This window comes from Trichosurus vulpecula, chromosome 3 (genome assembly GCF_011100635.1).
Source record: "Trichosurus vulpecula isolate mTriVul1 chromosome 3, mTriVul1.pri, whole genome shotgun sequence".
NCBI lineage: Eukaryota > Metazoa > Chordata > Mammalia > Diprotodontia > Phalangeridae > Trichosurus > Trichosurus vulpecula.
This window is the reverse complement of record NC_050575.1, coordinates 59,452,248-59,475,446: the sequence shown is the minus strand read 5'-3', so window position 1 is coordinate 59,475,446 and position 23,199 is coordinate 59,452,248. Positions and strand designations below refer to the sequence as shown.

General features: G+C 42.6%; 1 protein-coding gene across 4 annotated transcripts in view; it reads right to left on the bottom strand.

The window, feature by feature from the left end:
* Positions 1 to 23,199, bottom strand: part of TCOF1 (treacle ribosome biogenesis factor 1) — a 79,072-nt gene that overhangs the window by 9,774 nt on the left and 46,099 nt on the right. For all 4 annotated transcript variants that reach the window (XM_036751265.1, XM_036751263.1, XM_036751264.1 and 1 more), the window contains 6 exons: positions 20,475 to 20,615; positions 19,354 to 19,548; positions 19,030 to 19,239; positions 15,767 to 15,919; positions 3,183 to 3,321; positions 2,050 to 2,132 (listed from right to left, as the gene is read on the bottom strand). In XM_036751265.1, the coding sequence (XP_036607160.1) occupies positions 2,050 to 2,132; positions 3,183 to 3,321; positions 15,767 to 15,919; positions 19,030 to 19,239; positions 19,354 to 19,548; positions 20,475 to 20,615 (921 nt within the window). The remainder of the gene's footprint in view (positions 1 to 2,049; positions 2,133 to 3,182; positions 3,322 to 15,766; positions 15,920 to 19,029; positions 19,240 to 19,353; positions 19,549 to 20,474; positions 20,616 to 23,199) is intronic.

The window sequence follows — 23,199 nt, the reverse complement described above, 5'->3', positions numbered from 1 at the left end:
GGGTAGAAGAGAGAATAGTGAATACTGGAGGGGCTGTGGGAAAAAAGGCACACTGGCACACTTGGCAGAATTGGGAATCGGTCTGTAAAGCAATTTGGGATTATGTAAGAGGAGTTTCTAAAACGGTCACAACCTTTGATTCAACAACCCCACGCTCCTGGGCTTGCGCCCCGAGGAAGTCAAAAGAGAAAGGGTCAGTAGGTTTTGAAATATCTGTAGGAGCACTAGTTGTGAAAAGGAAAAAGCTGGAAACAAATGTGACCACCGAATGGGGGATGGCTGAACAGACTGCGGAAGATTAAGGTGAAGGAATACAACTACTCTAAGAATGCAAAATAATAATAGGAAATGGACTAAAGGAACAATAGACTCAATGGCTACCATGACGTCAATGAAAACAACATTAAAATACAAATGAGTTTAGGTAGAACACAACGGCCATTGCTGGCTCCTGACACGTAACTGACAGCGTCCTTCCTTCCTTCCTTCCTTCCTTCCTGTTAAGAAATGGCAAACTACCAGAGGGAAAATTTACAGGTATTATCAGTCACAGTCACTATTAACAGCTAATTTTGATTAACGTGTTTTTTTTCTTAAAAGAGAGAAAACCATTGGAGGTTGGAGATTATTGGGAAGTGAAACGTCAAACAAAATTTATCAATTAAAAAACTAATTTTTAAAAAAGCCAGCCTTTTGTTAGTTACACTTTTAGGTAACATCGGACTGCACTCCATCGGGCCTGAAGAGAGTCAGGAGACTGATTAGAATCTTTGCTCAAGTACTGCCGTTAGTTGATCAGTGTGGAAATGAAAGACTTAATGTACTCTCTGCAACTAAATAAATGAAGTTAAACATTATAAGACTCCTCTCCAAAAAAAAAAAAAAAAAGGACTACAATTTTGCAGTATTATATAATGGGTATATTTTTGAGAATTATGTAGTAGGCCTAATTGCTAATGCTTTCATAATATGTTACCCTCAGATAGTTACTTGGCTGTATGATCTCAAGTGAGTCACAAGCCACAGTAGTATCCTCATCTGTAACATGAGGCTAATAATAAAACCTACCTCCCAGAGTTGTTGATAGCACAAAATGAGAAAATATATGTAAAAGGGTCCTGCGAATGGCGATGAACAACGCTGTACAGTGTTAGGACACCCTGTCTGAGAACCACATGCACTGCTCATAACCGCCCTAGTACGGAATATGGTTCTCTTTTTATTTAGCAAGAGCATGGGATTCAGCCTAATTGCTCTCGATTTTTCCACCTTTACTTTAGTGCGTGTGCTCGAGTTCGCACTTGAGAGCGAGCAAACACACACTCGAGCCACACACACACACACACACACACACACACACACACACACACACGCGCGCGCGCGCGCGCTGGAAACTGCTTGTAAGCAGAAGCCTTACTTTATTGTCAGGGGAAACAGAGAGCTCTCCCTGTAACTGCTCATAACAACAAAAATAAATAACTGATACTGTTAACTAGTTCACTTCTCTGAGCCTCAATTTCCTCACTGGTAAAATGGTACAAGTCTACAGGATTATGGACAACAAAAGGCCTTGGTAAACCCTGGTTTCTTGTAGAGCAACCTGCACACAGGAACTCCCAAGAAGGAAACTTCTTACATCAATACAGATGACAGAATCACACATGTAGGGCTGTAAGGGACCTCAAAGGCTCAACTCCCTCATTTTACAGATGAGGAAACCGTGGTCCAATGAAGCAAAGCCAACTGCCCAAGAACATACGGGGAGTAAACATCAGAGGTAGGATTTGAACCCAGGTCCTCAGCCTCTTTTCATTGTGCCCCTTTGCCTCAGCACCTTCTCTACATTTTATAATCCCAGAGAGTCATCTGGGGCACTGAGAGGTTAACTGCCTTGTCCTGGGTTACAAAGTGTATCAGAGGTAGGCTGGACCTCGGGTCTTGCTGGCTCTAAGGCAGGCTCTCTATACATTCTACATGTTTTATCTTTAATAACAAGAGTTAATTATTCAGAGGCGCAGAACAATTTCCCTCCTGGCCCCTCAAATCTACCTGGGAAGGCTCTATTATTTCCTCTTCACTAGAATCCTCCAGGCTCTCTGCATTCACCGAAGCACTGCCCTTAGGGGAAAGACCTGCGGGAAAAGCATACAAGTCTATGAAACCTGTTGGTCTTGTGAGATTTGGTGCAGAAAAAGCCCCATCAGTGGCTTTCAGGATATGGCCCTTTTCATGAGTGGTTTCTCCCGAAATTTCTTGCTCATTTTCTCTGCCCTTCTTTCATTCATCTTCCCCTCTCCACTAGATTCTCCAGTCATCTCCTACTGGGCACCAAACCAGTAGCTTACTTTTCCTGTCAGGGTGGGAAACCTGTGGCCTGGAGACCACATGTGGACTTCTAGGTCCTCAAGTGCAGCCCTTTGACCGAATCCAAACTTCAAAGAACAGATAACCCTTAATAAAAGGATTTGTTCTGTAAAACTTGGACTTAGTCAAAAGGCTACACTTGAGGACCCAGAAGGCCACATGTGGCTTCGAGGCCATAGGTTCTCCAACAGGGGTGGATTTCTACAAACTCTCAGGGTTCCTGAAATAACTGAATGCTATTAAGAGGAATTCCCTATATCAGCAGACTTCAAATGCTCTGGGGCCATTCTTGACCTCCCATTTTAACTAGGGCTGTCATTGCCTTCATCTGTAGAGAAGATTGGGTCGGGACTCTCTTAAGAGGGTGCTTAAAATGGCAATGATGCTCAACCACATTAATTAGAGACATGTGTGACTGCTGAATATGGAGTCAGGAGATGCGGGTCAGAGTCCTGGCTTTGACAGTAATCCACTGGGTGACTTTGGGCACAGTCATTTAACCTCTCTCAGGCCTCAAGTTTCCTCACGTGCAAAATGAAGGAGTTAGACTCTTACCTCCAAGATCCTTTCTAGCCATGAATCCAATGAGGAGACAAGGACGAACATCCAACCCTTCACTTGACATGAAACATGAAGAAACAGACCCAGAGAAGGTGCTACTCTTCCCGCTGCACTACAATTCTTCTCCTATTACAATAGCCAACCTTCCTCCAGGTATCCCCACCTTTGGCTGTCATAGCCTACAGGGGGCTACTTTTCCTATGTTACCAAGGCTTAGTGGATTAGGTACAGGGCCATTTTTCTTTAGGTGTCCTTACCTAGATTTTGTGTCTGCTTTGCTTTGACTACGTCTGAGTCTTCTTGCTTACTCTTCATACCATTACTAGTGGTCGTAGAAAAGCTGTCCTGGGAAGCTTGGGTCCCCCCAGCAGGCTTAGATTTCTTGTCCTGCTTGGTCTGTGGAATAAACATGAAGAGTCTTTTAGAGACAATGGCATCTTAGTCCAATGAGAGAAAAAAGGAAAGGTGCGTGGAGGGGGAGGAGGAAGGGATGTGGCCACTTCACGCCCTGCCTCTTCATATAAACTCAGGACCTGTCTAAATTCAGCATTCAAAACTCCAGTCTAGCGTAGACCCTCTCATGCTTCTAGGCCTTAGTTCAAGTAGTCTCATCTTTCCACATCCTCTTTTCAATCAATTTCTACTATTCTTTTTGAGACCTGACAACTAAATTCTGCTAGAACTACGTGTCCAACAACCGAAGAATCGCTGAAGAAACTGGCATATTAATGGAATGGAATATTAGTACATCAGAAGGAGTGAAGGACATGATAAATTCAGAGAGCGACGTAACCAATTGCATCAAACTGAAAAGCTTTTGTATGAACAAAATCAAGGCAGTTAGGTTTAGAAGAGAACCAATTAAATGGGGAGAAATCTATGCAAGCAAATATTTTTGATAAAGTGGATATCTAAGATATGTTGGGAACTCGCAGAAACATCTAAGAATGAGAGCCACTGCCCCGAGAAAGAACCGGCCAAAGGATATGGATAGGAAGTCATCAAAAGAAGAAACGCTAGCTACCAACATCCTTATGAACAATGTTCAAATCACAAATAGAAGAAATGCAAATGAAAAAACAGCAATCATATTGGTGAAGAAAAAAAGAGAAATGATAGATATTGGTGGGGCTGTGGTTAGAGCGCTGTTGGTGAAACTGTGAATTGGTCCAGCAGTGCTAGAAAATGAGCTGAAAAATATATATTTCTTCTGACCCAGTGATATCATTACTAGGTATATATTCCAAGGTCAAAGATCCTACATGTCAATCTATATTAATACTAATACATCCGTCTATTCCAATCTACATACATGCATGCCTCGTTTTATTGTGCTTTATTTATTATCAGATATTGCGGTTTTTTTTTTTAAACACAAATTGAAGGTCTGATAATCCTGTGTCGAGCAAGTCCATTGGAGCCATTTTTCCAATAGCACGTGCTCACATAGTGTCTGTGTTACATTTAGGTAACTCTTGCAATATTTCAAACTTTTTCATTCTTATTATATGTTAGGTGATCTGTGATCTTTGACATTACTATTGGAATTGTTTTGGGGAGCCACAAATGACACCAATATAAGACGGTGAACTTAATAAATGTTGTGTGTTCTGACTGCTCCACCAACCAGCCATTCCCCATTCTTTCTCTCCCTCCCTAGGCCTTCCTATTCTTTGAGACACGACAATATTGAAATTAGGCCAATTAATAACCCTACAATGGTCTCTAAGTGTTCACGTGAAAGGAAGAGTCAATCGATGCAGCAAACTTCATTGTTGTCTTATTTTAAGAAATTGCCACAACCATCTTGACCTTCAGCAACAAGCACCCACCCTGACCAGTCAGCAGCCATCAACATCGAGGCAAGATCCTCCACCAGCAAAAAGATTATGACTCACTGAAGGCTCAGATGATGGTGAACATTTTTTAGCAAAAATTTTGAATTAAGGTATGTACAGTTTTTAGACATAATACTACTGCACACTTAATAGACCACAGTATAGTGTAAATATAATCTTTATATGCACTGGGAAACCAAAAGATTCGTGTGATTTGCTTTATTGTGGTGGTCTGGAACTGAATTCACAATATCCCCGAGGTATGCCTGTATCAAGCTATATCCATATTAATATTGATATAAATAGCTATATAGGATCTTTGACCTCCTTAGGATAGATTCCTAGTAGTGTGACATATACACACACGCAAATCTATTTACAGCAGCACTTTTGTCACAGCAAAGAACAACAACGAGAAAAGTGAATAGCTGTTGATTAGGGAATGGCTTAGGATGGATTAGGGAACAAGCTGTGGTAGTATGTGATGTTATTTGTGCTCTAAGAAATGACAAATAGAAAGAATTCCAAGAATCTGGGAATACCTGTACGATCTGACCCTGAACCCCGGAAAGAAAGCAGAACCGGGAGGCCGATGTGGAGAATGACCAAGAGTGAGCTCAGAGCTCTGAGAGTGAAGCGGGCCTTCCTGCTTCTTGGCAGAGAGGGGGCAGAGAATCTATTTTCAGCCATAGCCAATGTGTTAATTTGTTCTACTTGACTGTACTTTCTGTACTTACTTGTAATAAGAAAGGTCCAGGGTGGGGGTGGGAGGGAGTCGCTGCGATGTGACAGGTGTCACTCTAATTTAGACACATGACATAAGTCCTGTGCTGTGCCACCTGAAGGCTCTGTGCCCTGTAGCTGTATATTTTGGATCTTCCGTCATTAATTCTCAAATAAAGTGATGTTACAGAAATAACTCAGCTCTGAACTGGTTGAACCAAGATTCACAGGCCATGTGCTCCCCCACCAGCTTTGTGGGGGGCTGATTAGTAAAGGATGAGAACAAAAAAGGAAGAAGATCTCAAACAGCAACAACAGCAAAGCTGCGTGTGCATGTGTGTGCGTACATGTATGTATGTATGTATGTATGTATGTGTGTGTGTGTGTGTGTGTGTGTGTATTACTTCCTTTTATCCCCACAACAATCCTGGGAAGAAGGTACCATTATTATCCCCACTTGACAGGAGAGGAAACTGAGGAAGACAGAGGCAGGTGACTGTCCCAGGGTCACACAGCAAGGAAGTGTGTGAGGTCGAATCTGAACTTGGGTCTTCCTGACTCCAGGCCCAGAGCTCTGTCCACTCTGCCACCTAGCTGAAGATGGCTGAAAGAATTAGGGGAGATCAATGAGTGTTGGCAGGAACCTCAAAGGCCACAGAGTGCAACATATGCCCTTCTACAATATCCCAGGTAAAGGGGGCGGGGGAGGGAGACCAACAGCCTTCCAAAGAAGTGCATCCCAGCTTGTCTTAGGCTGGTTGGCCAAAGTAAAACATAGTAAGTAAGTAAAAGTAAAAGAGGTAAATTTAGGATCAATTAAGGAAATCCATCTAAACAATTAGCAGTGTCCAAAAATAGACAGAGATGTTCTGGGAGTTCTTGGATTACCCTTCCTCAGAGGTCTCTCAGCAGAGGCTGGATTCCTTGTCAGGGATATTGATTGTACAAAGGAATCTTGCTCAAGCATGTGCTGGACTAGATCAAAGATGTCAAACTCACTAGATGTCAGGAGAGCACAGGGACTACAAATTGGGTCTAGTCCTTGTGGTGAGATTATGGGAGGCCATGAACAAGGATCTCCCAGTTTGTCCCACACCAATGACATACAGATTCACTGGAGTAAATGATACAGAGTAAAAAAATTGGATAATATATTCATGGACTACAGTTAACAGAATAAATAATTGATGGAATGTTTAAAATGTGCATAAGAAGAAATGATAATAAGTGAAAAGATCATGAAAAGGAATACAAATTCTTGAGTAATTTGAAAACCAATGATAGTCCTAGAGAAACAACGAGACATGGCATCCTAGGGAGAGAAACGTTGGGACAACTAGAGTCGAGTGCTGCATACGCTGTCAGTTACTGGTGGTCACTGTGTTACAGGTTTTATTGAACTGCTTTCTTTGTTACCAGGGATAATTCAATGGGGGCAGGGGGATTTTTTCCACCCAGTTATGACAAGAGGCACCAGTAAAATATATTTTTTTAAATGATTGGAAGGGAAAACAACCAGGACATTGTTATTTCTTTGTTTTAAAAAATACCAAAAAATAAATTGTAAATAAAATTCAGAGTTTTATGTACTCTTATCTACAAACTTAGGTTTACTTGAGAATTTATTTTTGATGATGGTTACTAAGAAGAATAAAAGCATTTTCTTAAACAGAAAAGTGGCTGACTGCTAGCTGGTGAGAAGTTTTGGAGGCACTGAAAGAGTCAACAGAACGGCTTTGGTGTCAGAAGACCTAAGTTGGAGTACCGATTCTACCAAGGTGAAACTTATATGATTCCATGCAATTAATTGTCATGCTTTCTAATCTCATCTATACAAACTGGGGATGATAACATCACCCTGCCTATTTTCTAGGGCAGTGATGTCAAACTCAAACAGAAAAGGAGGCCACAACACCATACATAAGGATCCCTGTGAGCCACATATTAACTTATTGACATATTGAAAAACGCATCTTATGTATGTTTCACTGTATTTTTATTTCCTTTTTAATTTTCTCCATTACAATTTAATCTGGTTTAGGCTGCAGCTGAGTCTTGTAGGACATGTGTTTGTCACCTCTGCTCTAGGATGCTCTAGGATGATCTGAAAACTAGGAGGTGCTAAGCAGAGGGAAGAAACGATTTTTTCATGAGCAGTTTTCTTGTCTTTGTAACACAAGACGTTGCATTACATCAGATCTCTGAGGTCCCTTCCAGCTCTTAAATCCTATGAACTGTGCTAGCTAAGCAAAAAAAAGGGTGGGGGGGAAGCTAAAAAAGGAATTCCCTCTCTGTCCTACCATTTCAAGATATGTATGGGAAAAAAACCTCAACTACATCTTAGGGACATTTATTATACCAAAGGGGGAGAAGAAAGGAAAAGGCAAGGAAAAACTCTATTCCTGTCCTTAAAAGATATAGTAGGTGGTCAAGACCCATGCTATACCTCCCTCTGAGGAAACTCTGGACTTCAGAATCACAAAGCAGCCCTGGGATCAGGTTCTGGTTCAGAAATACTGAGAAGAACCCAAGAATTAGAGGGACTTTGGAAGCCATCTAGTGAAACCCACATCTGACCAGGAATCCTTTCCACAATAGTGGTTCTTAACCCGGGGTTCATGAACTTGTTTTGAAAAAATATTTTGACAACTGTATTTCAAAATCAGTGGTCTGCTTTTTAATCCATGTACATAAAAATCTTAGGGGTCCACGGGTGCCACCATAACATACAGAAAGGGTGAAGAAGCCCTGCTCTACAGCAACTCTGAATAAGAAGCCACTTCAAGGCCTCGTTGAGATCCCTCAGCAGCCTGAGACACTTTGGAATGGCTCCTTTGGTGGGCCTGTATTTCTTTAGCTACCAAAAATTAAGATATTATTTATATTCCCCACTGCTCTCCCAGTATCACTGCAAAGACAGCCCTTGCTAAACTGTATAGGACTGTACAGATGGTCTGAAACACATAGGATAGAGTCATGGAACCTGAAAAATCTTGGAACTGCAGTTTGTATTCCAGGTTTAACTACATGAGGTTATGGTAGGGAGTAGCAGCAGCAGTAATGACTCGTATTCACATAACATTTTCTGTTTTATAAAAATGCTTTACATACAATCTTATTTGTGCTTCACAAAAACCCTGAGAGGTAGGAAGGCACAACAAGCATCCCCAATTTATAGAGGAAGGAGCTGAGAACCTAAGGTCAGTGTCTTGCCCGTGATCACATAACTAGTAAAGGACAGGGCTGTGATTTGAGCCAGGTGTCCTGACTCTAAGCCTAGACTCTATCTATCTATTACTCTGTCACTCCAAGGACAGGGTGCACGAAAACCAACGAACTATGCCCAGGTGGACATGAACCTAGGCAGGAACACTGAGCCTTGTTTTAAGCTTCCTTCCTCGTGGCCATTTCCAGGTACCTGGGAGGTTCCTGTTCCCTGATCCTCAGAGGCTGACTCACTACTGGACTCTCCAATACTAGCTTCAGGCTGGCCAATGCTGAGAGGACACCTTGCCTTTCAGCTGATGGGGGCCACTCCTGCCGAAACAGTTTTTATTGCTGGAACAGGTAAGAGTGAGGGAGATTGGGTTCAGTGTGAGAGACAACGAGCCAAGTCTATGCTGTCCCCCCTGCAAGGAGGACAAATTTAAGAGCTCCCACTTATCATCTGCTTGTTTTTACCAGCATCTCCTCTTCATCATTCATTCACATGCATAAAAATATACGTAGGAGACCCCGGCAAAGGTGTCCAAAGTATCCTTGTTTCAAAAATGCTTCTTGCTTATGCTACCAGAAGCATTTACCCAGAGATAACCAAATGGTGTTTCGTGACTTTCAACAGCAAGTCTCCTCATTTCAACGAGAGGCTAGCCAATGTCCCTTCAAGGGGGTGGTGCATCTAAGCCAAAGCACCAAAGGGGAGAGTTCTGTCCCCTCTACCCAACTAAAGTGTAGTTACATAGGATCCTGCAACCTCCACCCACTTATAGACGTGAGCCCAACGTCTGACCTCAGTGGCCCTTGAGATATAAAGGAGACTGAGGTGAGAGCAGGGGTCTTACTGGGAAGAGTCAGGTGCTGGGTGTTGGGGATCACACCATCATCCTCACTCTCAGAGTGAGAGCTCCCTGCTCTCTGATACTCGTTTCTTCCTTTAGGCTATCCTGGCTTTCATGGGGACAGCAGCCTTGCCAGCCAGATTATGACTGAGGTTGACAAAAATCAGAGGGGTTTTAATCACCTTTAAAGACAAAAACAAAACACAATCCCCCACCCCAAAGGTTATATATGAAAGCCAGTTTTTGATGGTGAGATGGTTTGGGGCTAAAAAGTACAGGATGAGAGGTATGGCTAGACTAGTTTGGAATGGATTTTGGTGACTGCAAACTCATTAGGGATCATTTGGCAGTAAAAAAACAAAAAAAACAAAACCAAACCCTAATTCTCTCATGGGCTATATTAGGAGAGGCCTGGTATCCAGAATGAGTACAGGGATAGTTCTCCAGTCCCACTGTGCCCTGCCCTGGTCAGACCTCGCATAGAATTCATTCTTATCTCCCTTTATTTATTTACTTATTTTCCCATGGAATTTCTATATCTAGTTCTCAGCACCATATTTCAGAAGGGCTCTGATGTCATGGGCTTCCTATTTAGGTATCAGTTAGACCAGGTGACTTCTGAGGTCCCTTCTGGCATTCTCTATAAGATGAGTTATCACTCTAATGTGATCTACTGATTTGGGAGTTCCCACTAGTGATGCTGATGGCAGCCCACCCATGCCCACCCATGCTTTGACTCTTGTCTGTGTCCTCCCAAGAACTGTCTCTGGGGGCAAGTGTCATTTAAAAAAAAATGGCATGGGTCTTTAAAGAGAAAAAGGGATATAAAGCCAAACGAAGGTAGCAGTCCCTTCAGAAGCTGGCTCAAGGGGCCTTCCTATATACAAGAAGATGGAGAAGTAGTTTGTTGGGAATACAGAGAGGTGGCGAGGCCTGAGAATGACGACAGCCCACCTAGGGCAGCCTTCTATAGAAAAGCCTCTGTACTTGTAGTCAAGAGGAAGCTGGGTGACCACGGGCAAGTTGCTCACCCTTTTGGAGCCTCAGTCTTACAATCTCTTCTGTAAAATGGGAGGCAATCTATCTTAAGAGCTTTGTTAGGGTAACAAAGCACTTTGTTCACAACAACCCTATTTAACAACAACAGGGTCTTGGATTCTTCAGGGAAGCCAACCATCCTGTCCTCCAGAGGCTTGCTGGCTCTAATCCAAAGTCCAAAGCCCGGTATTCCCCCAAACAAGCTTCAAAAAGCTGTTCCTGGCCCAGCCAAAAGCCAGAGGGGAGTTGGGCAAGGACGGTTCTAGAGCTGGTGACAGGAAATTCCAGCCCCCCAGGTGACCTGAGCGTCTAGTTACAAAACCAAGCTACAAAGCTTGAGCCAGCCAGCCATCAGCGGAGAAAGAAATCTGAGCCTGGGCTGGGGGGTGGGGGAAATACTTCACTTTTGTGACTCTCTGGCACCACCTGGTGGCCACAGGCTCTAAGGACAGGGAGCATCTGGCAGCAGCGAGCCCCACCCTCCTGGAACATGTTTATGCAACCAAGCTGGAAAAGGCTCAAGAGGCAGTGACGGATGTCCAGACCCATTAATCTGAATTCTTTTAGGCCTTCAGCACCACAGAAGAAAAGGGTTTTAGGGAAGCGGAGAGCTGGAGGGGAGGGGGAAGGCTGACACATGGACAAACAGAGGGATGAGATACTAAGCCCCCTGGTCAGTATGCATCTTTCTTGCAAGTGGGCTAAGGGACAGGGAGGGAGGAAGGAGAGGTTGGTTTTTCTTGGAGTCCAAACCCCTCAGGCTTGAACATGAGAATGAATGGAGGCACAGCTTTGAGGAGGATGGCCTGTAAAGTGGGTTCACTCAGAAGCTGGAAGGGTATTTATTACTCCGAGACATGACTACTGCTTTGCTTTGCTTCACCTCAGTCTTATTCATGAAAAGGGGTTGGTTCTGCTTCCAATCTGAATGACCCTGTGCTGCTGTTCTTTAAGGCCCCAAGGGCCTCGGTGCTGTCCCTGAGCAGGGACAAAGCAATTAACAACCCCACCCCCCCAGCAACTTTGGGAAGGGGAATTATGGAATGCCAGAGCTGAGTAAGTATAATTATTAACTTAATTCAAAGAGGGAGATTGAGGTCAGGTGAGGGCGAAGCACAAAACCACAACACATTACCACTTAATGGGATATGTCAAGTTCCGGCCCATTATTTACAGATAATAACAAAAGCTAACATTTACATATAGTGCACTTAAGATTTGTTAAGCACTTTACTAACAAAAAAGCTACAGCTTTCCTGAGCCCATCATCTAACTCTAGTTCAATACCTTGGAGGGAATGTTTACATGCTTTATAAAGATTCTTAAAGTTTTTTAACAGATTATAGAATCTTCAACCATAATAAAAAGAGCCACCATTTACACAGTACTTTAAGACTGGCAAAAGGCCTTACAAATACTGTCACATGTGACCCTCACAACAGCCCTGGGAGGTAAGCGCTACCAGTATTCCCATTTTTTTGGGATGAGGAAACTGAGGCACAGAATGGTTCCGTGACTTGGCCAGGATCACACAGCAGTAAATGTCTGAGGCCCGAGTCTCAGTGGCAAGTATCCTGGGCCTCAGAATGTAGAATTGTGGCCTTGAGCCAAATGACTGCATTATCTGCTGAAGTCAATTACTGCAGTCAAAGTTCCATTTCACTGAAGAAGATGAGAGTATAAAAATAGATAACCAACATAACCATGAGTTTTTAAAAACATTTCCTTTTACATGAAGCCTTTCCTGATTTCCTTAACTGCTCAGACCACCATGTATAAATACCTCCTTGTACATGTACACACACATACCCTCCCCTTGTTCTTTTCTCTTATAATGCAAGCTCTTTCTTTCATTGTATTTCTATCCTTAATGCCTAGCAGAGTGCCTGGCGCACAGTAGGAGCATAATAAATATTTTCGCTTGACTGAATGGCTTGAATTAGCATAGGTATCGAAAAAACAAATATAGCTCAGTAATATCATATACACTGATAGCCTAGCTATCAGAAACCTCCAGGAAGCAAATATAGATACCATATTAAGGCAGTGTTGAGAGCCCACCAGTATGGATGAATGTGACACTGACCCCTATAATTCTGATGTATCAGTGAAGCATCAATTCAATGACATACAGATGTGGTAACTCAGGGTTCAGTCTGGGGCTCAGCTTTGTGACTATGGTCTATTGATCAGGTTCCATTCCCTGATGAATGATGATACCTTTGGGTGAGCGTGGACCACAGTCAAAGGGGGTGAAGTCCTGTTTGTTTTTCTTGATAAAGGGAAGGGAGGGAGGGCTGTGTCTCTGGGGAGTCCCCACCAGCCTTATCTTATGGACTGAGGGAAGTGATTGGGTGATGAACCTCACCCAAGCGCCAGCACTGAGAGAACAGAATGATTTCAGACTGGGCTAAGGAACAACATACACCTCACTGGTACCTACTAAGGTACTTCCCTCATGAGTAGGGCACAAAAATGTTCAAGAACAGGTACCTGACAGAACTGAATTCCATGCCATCCATGAAAGTGGGATGGGATAGAAAAGTCTGGAAAACACACTTGATTTTCTTTAGAACAGGGGTTCTTAACCTGGGTTCAATGGACCCCCAAGAGGTCTACAGATAGATTTCTGGGAGTCTATGAACTTGGATAGGTAAAAAAATTACATCTTTATTTTCATTAACCTCTAGCTGAAATTTAGCATTTCCTTCAATTATTTAAAAATATTATTCTTAGAAGGGGTCTATGACACACAAAAGGTTAAGAACCCTTGCCTTAAGAGAGTCTTTCATCTTCAGAGGAGGATACTGAAGTAAAGAAACCTCTTTTTACCCTAAAGAGTAACGTCAAATGGTTCCCTGACCAAAAAAGAATTAAAAGATCTCTAAAAAGTCTTTAAAAATCAAATGACAGAGATGGAGGAAAAACTAAGGAAAAAAAAAAGAATAATCCAAGAAAAATAAGATTATGAAAGGAAAGTCAACCAATTAGAAAAGGAGATCCAGAATCTTAAGGAGGAAAATGACACCCTGAAAATTAGAATTGGGCAAGGTGAAGCCAGAGAAATTATAAGAGATTGAGAAATAACTAAACAAAATATGAATAATGAAAAAATAGAGGAGAAAGTGAAACATTTTATAAGAAAAACAGATCCGGGAGAACAGGTCAAGAAGAGAAAACACAATAGTAATCAGACTAACTGAAAGCTATGATCAAAAAAAGAATCTTGATATAATAATACAAGAAATAATTAAAGAAAACTGTCCTGAAGCATCAGAACAAGAGGGAAAAGTAGAAATAGAAAAAAAAAATCCACTGTTCACCACTTAAAAGAGATCCTATGAGAAAAACTCATAGGAATATTATGGTCAAATTCCAAAACCCCAGCTCAAGGATAAGATATTAAAAGAAACAAAAATAAAACAATTTAAATATGATGGCGCCACAATTAGACTCACATAAGACCTAGCAGCAGAAACATTAAAGGACTGGGACTCTGGCCAAAAATATCACACCCAGCCAGTTAAGCATAATCCTGAATGGAAAAAAAAAATGGACATCTGATCAACTGTCAGACTTTCAGGACTGTTAAAAAAAACCCTGAACTTAACAGAAGATTTGACATACAAGAGCCAAGGGAAACTGAAGGTGTATACCAAAGACTGAATACAAGGGATTCAGTAAGGACAGACCTTTTACTTTTTATATATGTAAGATGCAAAATGTATGTCTAAGAGTCTTTTTAATAACTGGGTAGCTCATAAGAAAGATTGGGATAAACTTGAGGATGATATGAATTTAAAAAGTAAAACCATTTAGGAGCAGCTAGAAAGAGTGATTATTTTATACAAATGAGGTGCAAGAGCAAGAATCGATACAGAGGAATTAGATGAGGGAGGAGGGCTGGTAGTTCTGGCAACCCACTTTCACCAGGAATGGGTTTAAGAGGAAACAATACATATATATTTAGAAGAGTATAAAAGCCTTCTAAATTCAGAAGAAACAGAATGGTAAGGGGATAGGGAGGGGAGGGAGGACAAGAGAGGGATCTTTAGAGGGGAAGCTGGGGGAAGAGGGAATATACCTTTTGGTGGGTATAGAATGGTGTTTAGATCAATGGGAATGGGAGGATAAGGGAGGGATCCTTGGAGGGGGATACACAAGTAAAAGGGGGGAAAGGTAAGGGGTAGAAGTAAAGCAGAGGAGGCAGGAGGAGTAGGAAACAAGAGATACGCACAAACATAAAATCAAAGATCCGGAGTAGAATTCGTTTGGGAAAGTATATGTCTATATATGTACGTACACATCTATAGCTATAGAGAAATATATCCTTACTTAATTGTAGCCTGGGGCAGGGTAGGGGGGAAGAGGGGAAAAAAAGAACATAGTAAAAAAGTGCACAGCAGAGAACAAAAAAAATACAAGGAAGCAAAGATGGACAGCTCTCAACACAACGTATAGTATTTATATATAGGCTTTCTTGAAGTGAAAATTTATTGTTACATATTTTGAATCCTCTCTTATGTTCTGCTATGTACATTACATGCTTTTTTCCCTTTCTCAATTTTATTTAAATTCCAATATTTAAGTTTATGATATGTTTTTGTTTCTTTTCTCTATTCTGTATTTGTGTTCTAGTGTTTGAAAAAAAAATAAAAGAAAAAAAAGGTTTTAAAAAAATGGGGAAAAAAGTCTTTTCCTTTGAACCCTCCCCTCCAACCTGTCCTAGACTCCCCTAAATATTCTTGCAGGGTTTCAAAATACAAAACGGGGCTCTCTAGGAGGAGTGGATTTAGATGAGCTGAAAGGATGAAGAGTGGAGGTGGGATGGGAGGGAGGATGGCAAGATTAATGAGGCAAAAAATCTACCCCCCAGTGTGGGTGTATGCCTCCTAATGCCAAAGGGATATTTCTAATGCAAGGAAAATCTACCCAAATAATCTAGGCTGATAATTATAATTATCTATTTGTGTTTTACTGCAATGCTAGACGGTAAGATCTATGAGAACAGGGATCCTGTCTTATCTCAAACTTTTGTCTTCCTAAAGACTTAGCAGAATGCTCTGCACACAGTAGGCACTTAATCAATGTTTGTTGAGTCTCCCCTTGTAGCTCAGCCACAAGCAACATAATGCTGCTTTGGACAGAGGGAAAGAGACAGACCCTAGAGCACCGGGGTCCTACCTGGGCAGCTGGCGGCTCCCCATTGCTAACTTCTGATTTCTGGCTCTTGGTAGCACCAGGTGAAGCCAACTGCTTGTCTGGAGATGCGGCAGACACTTTCCCCACACTGTTCTTAGCAATTCCGGATTTCTCATCCTTCTTCCCTGATGAAACCTGGGATGACGAGGATGAGGCAAGGAGAGAGTTACCCCCAGGTAAAGTGATGATGCATCTGCCCAGAGATCTCAATATGAATTAATGATGGTGATTTGATACGAGTGCCTTTGCAAAATCCTTTTACGCATATGATCTCCATTGCCTGGGCTTATTTCATCCTTCGAAGATGGAAAACTATGAACCTATGATTCTCAATACAATCGTATTTAGGCAAGATGCCAAGAAGGCAACCATCTATATTGGTAGAGGAGCTTCCCAAGGTATGACAATGAAATTATAGGCCCAGTCTCTATCCTAGGAAAATTAAGGGACCTGGTGAAGATTTCATAACCAGGAATTACAGGCAGGGCCTTTCTCTGACTCCCAGGGCCATGTTCTTTCCCTTTTTCCACCCTGACATTCATGAAAGAACAGAGGTGGAAGGAGGTTCGATTCTCCCAGTACAGAGAAACCACATGTCAGTTCTTCCAGGAATCCAGAGTCATGCCAGGGCAACCCTGATCCTGCCAACTCTCCCACCTGCTCCACTGAGTGTTCTGTGGCCTGATGACGTCACCGGGCTTGGCGGAGCTTGCAGCAGCGTGGCCAATCACAGCACGTCCAGGCCACGTGTGAGGTTATTCACATCCACGTGGTTCCAACCACACGACATGCGAGAGGCCTCTCCTCTGCTTTGCTCAGTATCTCGTGAGTACCAGAGTACCGCCCGATGCTGTCCGGTTCAGTGGCGCAGGGGACGAGGCTCTAGCCCTAGAGCTGGGAAGACGCTACGCTTTCTGGCTATGTGACTGTGGGCAAGTCATTCACCTTCTCTTCAGCTGTAAGATGGAAATGACAGCACCTACGTCCCAGGGTTGCTGGGAGGGCCAAAGGCAATAACGTTTGTAAAGTGCTTCGCGCAGTGCCCAGAACATAGTAGGTGCTTAATAAATGCGCGTTCCCTTCCTCCCAACCATCATTCTTAGAATACGGTGGACTCAAGTCCTCTTGTGGTAATCTACTTCCTGTACGGTGGCTCTGATGCCACTTAGTGGATGTAAGTTATTGTTGCAAACAGGTACCAGTTGCTAGGTAACTTTAAATTCTGATTATTCTCGTGTTATAGCATCCCAATCACATGGCATCAGGAGAACATAAGTGTTAATGAGATGGACAGGTAACACAGGCTCATGAATTTAGAGCTGGAAGGGACTTCAGAGGCCAATGGGTCCAATTCTCTCATTTTACAGATGAGGAAACCGAGGCCTAGGGAGGTTAAGTGATTTGCCCAAGGTCACACAGGCAGAAGAAGACAAAGTTGAGACAAGAACCCAAAACCTAAAATTCCAAATCTAGTGCACTTTTAAATTTTGGGGAAAAAAATCGCCTTTCTGCAAAGCCTTTCCAGGCTGGTAAGCCCTGCTAGAGCTACCAGCACAAACTGCTATGAGACAGAAGAGGAGGACATTAGTGAAGGCTATTTCCCCCCGGAGATTAAGTAGCTACACACACTTCCTGGAGATGTGGCTTAAAACCACAAAGAGACAGATGTCTCAGGTATGGCTCAAAAGCTGCTTGATTACAGAGGAAGAGGTGGGACGCAGAAAAGATGACAGGGGCAGGAGAGAAGAACCATGAGCCAAGAGTGTGCTTGGGGGAAAGCTGCAGAGAAGACTGTTTGTCAGAAGCCAAGGCTCATTATACCCAGCCCAGAAGGAAGCACAGCCAGCGTGTTCGGTCCTGCCTTTGTCAGACAGGCAAATGCATGGTTTAGAAAGTCTTTGGAGTTAAGCAAACAGAACCAAGTGGAGAGAGAGGTTAACTAAAACTGTATAGTTAAAGATTAGACTGATAAGAAATGCACGTGATTTATACATTAAAGATCAGAAGAGATAAGCAAAAAGGAAAACATTGGAATCTCTTGGAGTGGGGGGGGGGGGTTAATGGTCAATAAATAAGCTACAGACCTGTGTGCAATCTACATATGAAGGGAAATCCAAAAACACATCTAGAAACTTGAATTGTATATATACGTAAACTATTTTTACACTATTTTAAAAAAAAGTATCTGTTTTAGTAACTACAAATCCTATTTCCTTTCCACCCTCGCCTAACTCAAACCTCAGGATTCACACAATCAGCTCTAGGGTGAAGGGACAGCTCATTCCATGGATGTGTAGAGGTAGTACAGTACCAGGTAGTGGAGGGAACAGCAGCCTGAGGATTAGGAGAACTGGGCTCAAAGTCTCAGTCCTGATAGAAACAATGCCACTGACCAGCTACGAAACCTTGGACAAGCCCCTTCCTCCTTTCCAGGCCTCAGTTTCGTCATAGGAGGCAAAGTGGACAGAACACATGCTCTGGGGTCAGAGGACTTGGGTTGAAATCCAGCCTCTGATACTCACTAGCTGTGTGACCACAGGAACCTTATTTAAGCTCTGGGGCTCAAATGGGACATTGCGTCTCAACCACCCTGTTATGAGGCTTTTTGCTGTTTTTTGTTTGAGTGCTTCTCAGCACTGAGGTAATTAAGTGCCCCAGGCCCTGAGACGTGTGTGTAAGATCTGAGGTTGGCATTTTGCTTTGAGGGCACGCTCATTGGAAGAGTGTTGGTGATTTGGACAGATGAGACTCCGGGTAGTTGTTGGAGGGCCACCCCCTCCACACCCCCGCCCGTTGAAAAATCCAGGTGTTGCTTCTCTCTGGTAACTATGTATGTATTGCTATGGATAGATTGGTTTGTGTTATTTGCTCTGTTTATATAATTTCTGCTTGTAAACTCTCTGAAGTTCAGGGTCCTGGCTTTTCCCCCTGAACTAAGTGAATGATATATGTACGTTTAATTAAAGTGAGATTGTAAATCCCTTAAAGTTCCTTTCCTTAGAAAACTAGATCAAAGAGCCCATGCTAGCAGGCCTCCTGTGTGCTGGAGCTGTTGGTCTTTCACCTTCACAGCAGCTGCTAGCAACCTTGTTGTTACATATGATTGTTATTTGTAAAAAGAGGATTTATTCCAGCTTAGCTTTCAAGTCCTTGCTAGCTCTAAAAGTCTAGGATTCTGGAAAAGGCTTTAGAACTTGCATCTGGAGATGGGTGTGGGCTATGGCCAGCTCCAACTTAAGCCTCACCTGCTCCTGGGACACAGGGATCACCACTTCACTCTCAGACTCATCACCGGTGTCAGAACTCTCCTCTGATACTGCAGTTCCAATGACCTTGGCCGGAGGCCCCACCTGGGTTTGGGGGGATGGAGTCACAGACTTCCCAGAGGCTGGTGTGGGCTCTTTCTTTCTTGCTAAGGGTGCAGTGACCTCAGGAGTCTTCATGGTAGGTTTTACCTAAAACCACCAGGAAACATTTTTAAGGGAAAGGCATGTAGTGTGAGGAGCCTCCTGTGAACTGGACTACGTGCTGAGAAAATGACTTAAGGAGGACAAAAACAGGTGACACACCTGCCCTGGAAACACCAGGACCACTTCATCTTCACTTTCAGATTCCTCGCTGCTGCTATCAGAATGTTCCTCTTGCTCTATAGGCCCTGTTATCATGGTCTTCGATGAAGGCACAGACTTTCCTGAGGCTGGTGTGCTTTTGCTCTCTCTTCCTGAGGCTGCATTGACCTGAGTACTTTTCACTGCAGTTTTTACCTTAAACCACAAAGAAACATTAAAGTTAGGAGAGGGAGAGATGGGGGGGGGGGAGAAATAAAAGAAAGAGACAGAGAGACAGAGAGAGAGAAAGAGAGAGAGAGAGAGAGAGAGAGAGAGAGAGAGAGAGAGAGAGAGAGAGAGAGAGAGAGAGACACCCCCTTTGGAAAAGGTGATCCTTATGAGGTTAACAAACCACAGTGGCTCCCTATTCCCTCTAGAATCCAATGCCAAACTCTTCTGTTTGGCATTTAAAGCCCTTTGCAACCTGGTTCCAACCTACTTTATCACACTCCTTGTTCATGCACTCTGTGGTCCAACCCAAATGGCCTCTCACTGCTCCTTGTGCCCAAGGCTCCATCTCCACACCCTTGTATAGCCTGTCTTCATGCCTCCCTTATCCCTTCCATCCCTAAGCAACCCTAGTGTCCTTCAACACCCTGCTCAAGCATCATTTTGTTTTCCAAAAATATCTCTAAAATTTTTTTGAGCTCCAAATTCTTTCTTCCTCCCCTGCCCCACCCATTGAGAAGCCAAACAGTGTGATAGGAGTTACACATGTGAAATCATGCAAAACATATTTCCATATTAGCCATGTTGCAAAAAAAAAAAAAAAGAGGAAAATATGATTGAGCATCCCTTTCTATGTGATACATTTTATGATCCTGTTAGTGCTTCTATATTACCTTACATTTATTTTGAATATACTGAATAGATGCACGTTTCTCCCTGCCTGGAATGTGAATTCAAGTGCAGGGGAGGTTTTATTTTTGGTTTTGCACTCACAGCCTGCCCCACGTAGACACACTTAATAAAGTAAGTATCTTGTAATCTGTTCCTTCGTGACCAGGAGGACTGAGTACAGGACACACACACACACACACACACACACACACACACACACACACACACACACACACACACACCTGCCCCTGAGGAGTTGGGACATCCTCTTCTTCACTCTCGGTGTCCTCGGTGCTCTCTGATGATGTCTCCTCCACTGTGGTGAGGGGGACAGTTGGCTTCTCAGCAACTTTGCCCTGGGGGGCTTGGACCGATGGCTTTACCTGGAGTTTAAAAAAAAAGGACTAAGGAAGCTGTGAAGAAATGTACTTAACTTTGCTTGGGCGTATCTTGCTTTTCTTGGTGGCTTTAAATGCTCAGAAAATTTCAGAGTCTAGTCCTTTCATGAAGCCAGATGTTAAATACAGGGGTCCTTCAATTAGTCAGGACCCAAAGGACCAAACAGCTGTCCTGTCAGAACCTTGTGATTTAGAACCACTAAGGTCTCTTCCAGATACACAGGAATCACCATCATCACAAAGCAACAATACTAAAACTAAGGAACACCAACAACAGTGACTTCTTACTGTTGTTCAGTCATTTCACTTGTCTCTGACTCTTTGTGCTCCCACCTCCTTCTCCAGCTCATTTTACAGATGAAGGAACTGAGGCAAACAGGCAACTTGCCAAAAGTCACACAGCTAGTAAGTGTCTGAGGCTGGATGTGAATTCAGGTCTTCCTAGCTCCAAAGTCAGCACTTTACCCACTATGCCACCCAGCTGCCCCAATAATAATCCCAACAGCTACTACTTATACGGTGCTTTAAGGCTTGCCAAGCACTTTCCTGATGTTATCTCATCAGGCATCCTCGAGTACCTCACCCTCACAACAATCCCGTGAGGTAGGAGCTGCTAATGAGAAGACATGGAGTTTTGGAATTCTGGAAAAAATTAAGAGTTGTTTGGGACTTTTCACATTCAGAGTGCGTGAACAGCAGAGCGTGTTCAGGAAGGAACCAATACACTTAAATTCTAAGGAACAGTTAAAGACAAATAGGGTCAAATCACAGCTAAGAAGTTAGAAACATTGGAAAGGGCCTGAGCAGCCAAAGGCAAGCACAATAAGCTTGAGATAGCCAGTGAATAAGAACGTGGAGCAATTGAGTAAGTGGACTAGATACTGAAATGCTATCTGTGAGCTATTTCTTTTAAAATTGGCCCTGAAAACTGTTGACTAAGGTTTGTAGGGAGCATGCACATCAAAGAAATAATGATTCTTTTAAAGCACTGAAGTAAACTCTGCTCTGACTGGAGTATAATGCAATTTACAGAGAGGAAGTTATGTGACTTTGCCTAAACAGTTATAAATATTTTTAAATTCCATGACTAGGCATACACCCTAAGGACGTCCATAATAGAAACAAAGGCCCCACAGATGCCAAAATATTCATGGTAGCACTTTCTGCGGTGGCAAGGAGCTCCAAACAAAGTGATTCCCATTGATTGGGGAATGGCTAAAAAACCCCACAATGATATGTGAATGAAGTCAATTATTACTGAGGAGAAAGAAATCACGAATGAGGAATTCATAGGAACACAGAGAATGTGTGTATGAATTGATACAAGGTGATACAAACAGAAACAAAAGAACGTACACAATGATTATGACAACAAACATGAAAACACCACTAAAAAGAAGACGAGCTCTGAGTAACGAACAAACCTAAATGAAGGTCTGAGAGAACACATAAGGAAACACACTGCCCTACTGAGGGCAAAAGGGCTGGCCGGGGAGGGACAAGGATGCAGGCAGCGGACATCGTTAGATGTGCTCACTGTGCCGGATGTGTTTTCCTTTGCTACAAGAGGTGGTTCTATGGGAGTTCTGAATTGGCAAAACCTTTTTGCAAAGTAATATGGAATTATACTTTAAAGACTACAAAACTGTTTATATTCTTTGACTCAAAGATTCCACTGCTAGGAAGACCCATCTATACAAAAATATTTCAGTCAGTACTGTTCTTAATACATACACACACACACACACACACACATACATATATATATATATATATATATATATATATATATATGCATAAAAAACAAAACACGGTATGTCCAAAGACAGGGAAATAGATGAACAACTTGGGGGTATAGTAATCTAAGAATATTTTAAGAAAAACAGATACAACGCAGAGAGAGAGAGAGGAAAACTTACTTCATGTAATGCAGAATGAAGAAAAGAACCATAAGAACACGTACACTGACTACCATTACATAGTAATAACAAATACCTGATGAATGCAGTCAAAAACATTTAGGAGGGACATGGAAAGAAACAAGGTAATTTTTATCTCTAATCTGTGATACAGACATAGACATACATCCATACACGCACTTTCACTTTGTATACACCTACACACTTTTACTTTTTGCTCCTTGATAGGTCAATCTTTAATTACCTTAATTACTAGGTTAATCTTTAGTGAATAATACTTTTACTTTTTCGCTCCTGAATAAGTTAGTCACCTCTTTAAGACCATTTCCTCATCTGTAAAAGGAGAGTAAAAAGATCTGTGCTTCCTACCTCCTAGGTCTGTGGTGAGGACACTATTTTGTGGTCACTGGAGAACTCTAGAATTTTTTAAAATATCATCATCACCATCATCATTGACTACCTCACTTGTGGCAGGACCAAACCCTCAAAGTGGTAGTTAAGGGATCAAACCCAACCTGGAAAATGGGGTTCTGGAGTGCATGGGGACATGTTCTTAACCCTCTTCTGATCAACAGCTTTACAAATGGCTGAGATACAAGCATCTTCAACACAATTCAACAAGCAGAGATAGCAAGTTGAAGTCCGTGAAG